General features: G+C 35.7%; 1 protein-coding gene across 1 annotated transcript; it reads left to right on the top strand.

Moving 5' to 3' along the window:
• Positions 1–4,832: 4,832 nt before the first annotated feature.
• K441DRAFT_537256 (uncharacterized protein) lies at positions 4,833–5,000 on the top strand (the record flags this gene model as incomplete). Its single annotated transcript, XM_067642467.1, has 1 exon — positions 4,833–5,000. A coding segment is annotated over one exon (168 nt), but the record flags the coding sequence as incomplete, so codon positions are not given.
• Positions 5,001–5,724: the final 724 nt, after the last annotated feature.

The raw sequence follows: 5,724 nt of genomic DNA, 5'->3' as shown, positions 1-5,724 counted from the left end.
GCGCTAAATTAGGTATTACTATCGTTCTATAAGTAAATAGTAGTGCTAGCCATATCTACAGTATCATCGTCCTATAAGTAAATAGCAATATCTACAATATCCGCAATATCCGTAATATTACCCGTAAAAGCGTCTATATCTATTATAGTATCCATAATAGTTATATCTGCGACGGCTATAAGCAATAGGTATTTACGGGGGCGACCTCTACCTCGCTTTAGCGGTAGCTATAGTTCAGCTTTAGGTAATGATTAAGGTTTAGCTAGTAAAGATACTAGTTCAGCTAATTTAACAGGCTCTTATAGTTCAACTAGGTCTTATAGGTCCAGTAGGTAAGATTTTACAACCGTAAAGCGGAAGGTTGTAGGCCTATTTGGTAGCTTTATAGTACAGGTCTTACCGTTAACGGTAAGTAGCATATATAGCCCATCCTAATAACCACTCTGGCCAGTATTGCCTTCTCTCCAGACTAAGACAGGCGAACTAGGTAAGAGGCCGTAAATAATATTAGTTTGTAATCCGTTTCGCATATTAAGAGCATTAGCAATCTATTATTTAGCTTATAGCTTCTAGATTTCCACTATTACTTTTTTAATGGCCGCAGCTTATTATATAACTAAAGGTAATAGCGCGTCTAATTTAACTATTTAGGGGTAGGCTCCGAAGACTAGGAGTATAGGGATTAGGCCTTTTAGGCTAGCCGTATTATTAATAGCTTTAAAGGCCATTTATAGGGCTATCTCCTTACTAGTTTTAGGGATTTTAGTTATAATAATTTAGTAGGCTCGTCGTAGCGGACTATAGTAGCGCTCTACCATCCTAATAGAATTATGTGATTTAACTAGAACTAACTTTATAGTTACTCCTATAGTAGCAGCGTAGTGCTTAAACTCCTTGCTAATAAAGTTCTTCTTAGCGTCTATAGTAATTAGGTCTAATATTCCTAAGTAGCTATTAATCTAGTACATCCGTAGAATGTCCTAAGTATGCTTAGCGCTAATATCTCGTAGCCATCTGCCAGCTTAAAATTGAGTTGCTTCGTCAACTATATATAGTAGGGGGGAGCCGCTAATATACATAATGTCGACAATAATATTATAATTAAAATTAACGTCGTCTTATAGGGTAAAGCGAAATCTACCTATCTGCTATACTTCTGGCAATAGTGGTAGAGTCTAGTTAGCTCTTTAATAGCGGATCTATCAGTGTTATAGCCGTGGCTAGCCTTATTAAGGAGCTTTTATAGTCTATTAACTAACGGGTAACTAAATTAACAGTATAGACGTTATAGTTCTACGTTAGTTAAGTAGCAAGGGTTTGTATTAAAAGACTCAACTAAATAAGACTATAAGGAGAAGCTCTATAAGAGAAATAGGTGGCCAAATCGTCTAACTACTAGCACCCTTTTAGTGCGAGTAATAATGACGTCCTTTAGGTTATCGTATTTAATATAAAGTCTATCTATATCTACTAAGCAAAGTAGGAAAGGGGTATCTGCTTTAACGATATAGAATTATACCTTACCTATAGGGCTGTTAACGTCTATAGTTCCGATAGACATAGATACTCTAATTCTAAATTAGATAGTCACTTGGCCCTTAGTTAACGTATTAAGACTTATAGACTTATCTACGGCCTATAAAGCTTGGAATTAACCGTAGCCAGCTATAAACTTACGTGAAGCACCTATATTAATTATAATTCCCATAAAGACTATTAAGGTATACCGTAACGCTATAGCTATAGCCGTACTATAGGCAAATGGGTCGGTCTCTATATAAGGCTCCGTAGTAGACTCTATGGTAAGTATTAAAGCTATAAGCAGGTGCGTATAAGCCTTATTAGCTAGCTCTACGCTTATAGAGGTTACTTCCTCTATAGTAAGCGTTCTAAAGGTAGTGATATAGGTAAAACTGTTATTAGGTTCTCCGGCATCACTTCTAAAGTCATTAGCGTCGTGTATATAGGCTTTAAAGTCTAAGTTATCCTCTTTATCTCTTTCGCAGGCGGCGACGTATTATTTAAAGTGGTTGTTAAAGTTGCCCTTATTACGGCCCTTAATATTAATAAAACATCTCTTATAGTCGTCTCTGGACCAATTACGCTCCTCCTCTATATATTTCTATAAACGGCAGTCCTCCCTCTTACAAACGTAGCACTTGGCCTTTAGTCTGCCGTTAGTTCTATAGGGGCGATTGCTACTATAGCGATTAGTGTTTCGGTCTCAATTCTGGTCATTTCGGTAGTAATATTAATCCGTAAAAAAGGCTTAGTAAGATAATCTTATTAAGGCCTATAGGGGGTATTCTTTTTCCTACGTAATAATAGAGGATTATAGCTTACTAATTAATTAAGAAAGGTCTTCTAAAGGGTTGGAGACAGCAATACGGCATGCTAGTACTCCCTAGTAAGCAGTAACTAGCTTATTTATAAGAATGCGGTTTATACGGAAGTCTAGGTATAGTCTATAACGTTGTTTTAGTAGCTTATCTATAAGCAGTTAGAAGTTCTAATAGATTAACTTATTAGGGTTCTTATCCATAACTCCTTAAAGGGTCATGCTGTTCCACTCTATAAGGTTCTTATAGTAGTATTCTAGCCCTTTAAAGAACTATTATATATAGTTACAGGCTTCCGTAAAAGGTCTCAACTTAAGGTTACTGTTATAGTAGTGGTCCTAAGCAAGCCCTTTTAGTATGTTAGGGAATGCTACTATATAGCCTTCTAGTGGCAAGCTAGATCTCTTGCAGATATTATAAAAGATAGTCAACTTAAAGTTAAAGCTATTACTAACTCCATCGTACTTTTAGTCGTCTGTGTAGATCTTTACAATTATAGCCACCTTTTTACTATATCTAGGCCCTTACCTAGGTCCTTACTCCACACTAGGCATAACTAGTTTAGGTAGTATATATATAGGTAACTATTGCGGCTGCTATAGTTGCTGCGACTATAGCAATTAGTTAATAAGAGTGTGGATTTAGTTATAATTAGAGGATTAAGAACCGGGAGGGGTAGTAGGGGTAGTAGGGGTAGCGATTGGAGTAGCTGGCGGTATAGCAATCGGAGTAGCTAGTAGTGCAGCAATTGGAGTAGTTGGCGGTATAGCAGTTGGAATAGCTAGTAAGGGACTATAGAAAGGTGTTAACGCTAGTAGAGCTATAGCAAGCTTATCTAAGGTCAAATTAAGTCAGTCTTACAGAGCCATAGTAATCATTGGCTTAATATTATTAAGGGCTAAACTAATCTCTTCGTCTGTCTATTCGTGAAACTCTTCTTCTTAGAGGAGGTTAAATAGTGCTTCTGAGATTAAATATCTGTTATTATGCTTTCCGACATACACTCCTCTCTTAAGTAAATAGATACGTAACTTTTCTCTTATATCAGTTCGTATGCGTTTAAAATCCTTAGTAGTAAAGCCTTTAAATTCCTCCTTAAATACTGTCTATAGTGTGTAGTCTATGAAGTTCTCCTATATATATACGTAGACCTTTATTGCTATATAGTCTCCTAGCTCATCTTTAAAAGCTATAGCAGCAGTAATTCCATCACTATGCTTTAATATCTTTTCTTACCACTCCATCGTAGTGTAAAGTAGTGTACATTTAGGTGGAGGTTATAAAGGTTTAAGGTTCAAGATTTGAGGTTCGAGGTTAAGGTTAAGGTTAAGGTTAAGGGTAGTATATACGTTCTCTACAGCTGTTAGGCCTATAAAGTGTTCTTAGTAAGATTGCTATTCTCTTAGTGATCTGTTATATTAGCTATAAAGCTAGTACAAATTCTCTTAAGCTTAAGGGAGGTCGTAATCTTCTCTAAGTAAAGATATAATTCTCTAGGCGATCTAACGCATTAGCAGTTAAGTTAATACGTAGTCTCAAGCTTTAAGGGTAATGTAACTTTCTCCTTCGATAAAACAGACAAGAACTAGGCAATCGTAAACTATTTCTAGTGCTACTTCTTAAGCGCTAGCTATTACATATTTCCTAATCTATACATCTACTAATTAGTATCGGTATAACTCTCTTTATTAACGTGCACGAATATTACTTGTAGTGGTACGTATACGGTATTGAAGTTGGTAGTTAATTGTTGTCTAAAAGAAAGGGGTTACTCCAAGGTCAGACAGTTAGTCTCGCTTCGTAGTCCCATAACTACATCACGTGATTAATGTTCCGACATTTAAATATATTAAAAAAAACTTATTATTTCCCTTTATAGGATTTTTTTTTAAATAGGCTTTATAAATAGCTTATATAGCTCTTTAAGGTAATAATTATTATATTAAAAAATATTTCTATAATATTTTTAAGATATATATAAAAGAAAAGATAAGGTAGAAAGTAAGGTCAAATTAAAAGAGGTAGGGTAGGGTTTAGTGTAGTAGGCGGAGGTTTTACCTATTAGTCGCGCCAACCTGTACGCACGCTACTAGAGGTCGCTAATATATATAAGACGTCTAAGGCACACGCGCGCCCCTAAAGGAGGCGTTATTAGGCAGGGGTTCTGACAGGGGCAGCGTATACATACGTTAGCGCCCGCGGTCGTGCGCTCCTAAGAAGGGGCATTATTAGGTAACGATAGGGAACGTATATATATTAGTTACCGAGCTAGTCAAACCATACAGTTCGACACTATACCTTTTTAGCCAGTTACATTTATTTAGCTTAGTGGGCAATCGTTACAAATAAAGTAAATAGCGCCTATAAAGGTATATATAGAAGCTCGTAAGTACTACCTAAATATCCTTTACTAAATATTCTCTCCTTTAAGATTAAAATTAATTCTTATATAAGATAAACAATAAAGCTAAAGTTAACCAATTAACCTAATAAGTAATTCTAGGTAAGGTAAAGGTAATAAGCTTTAAGGACCTTAAGGAGGCACGAGCGAATCGTGCTAAGAAGGATAAAGCTACTATAAGTAAGCTAAAACGCGATCGTAAGCATAAGAATCCTATACTAGAGGCGGATATACTAAACCTAGAGCCTATAGTAATATAGATAACTAAAGTATTAACATTAATGCTAAAGCTAAAGCTAGAGCTAGAGCTAGAGCTAGAGCCAAAGCTAAAGCTAAAGCCCTAAAGAGCCCTAGTAGCATAGATATATTAAGACAGTATTATTAAAGTGTAGGTATTTTACGCTAGGAGTTATATAGATTATATAGGAATTTTAGAGGCGTGTCTAGCAGTTACCAGTTTTTATTAGTTATAGTTACTAAAGCGGATTTTATATATTCTAAGCGTCTATAGGGAGGAAAGGTTCTATAATACTACGGCCCTAACAGCTATAGGAAGTCAGTAATGGCCTTATTAGTGGCGCGCTAGTAATAAGCTAAGTATACTTATAAGAGAAGGGTTAATAGGACTATAAAGTGTATTTAGAGCGGCCTAATCTAATATACTAGCTTATTATACAATTAATAAAATCTAACTATACCCTCTTACCCTTATTTAAAAACGCGCTATTAATATACGTTAACTAGCGGGGTTTTTTTAGGCAGCTACTAATATATATAGTAATCACATCTCTAAAATCTAGCGACCTATAGATACTTAATATATACTATATCCTAGCTAACCAACATAGGCGCCTTATATTATTAGCGTTAAGAGCTAGCTAGGGGCGTACTATTAAAGCCAATGCTCTTAGGTATAAGATAGCTAACTTAGCTTATCTAACGTCTATCCCTAAGTATAGAGACGCACCTTAACTCAAGTAAAAT

Source organism: Cenococcum geophilum (genome assembly GCF_001692895.1).
Source record: "Cenococcum geophilum 1.58 unplaced genomic scaffold K441scaffold_3, whole genome shotgun sequence".
Taxonomy (NCBI): Eukaryota; Fungi; Ascomycota; class Dothideomycetes; order Gloniales; family Gloniaceae; genus Cenococcum; species Cenococcum geophilum.
The sequence above is the reverse complement of the archived record's forward strand: the minus strand, read 5'-3'. Positions and strand labels throughout refer to the sequence as shown.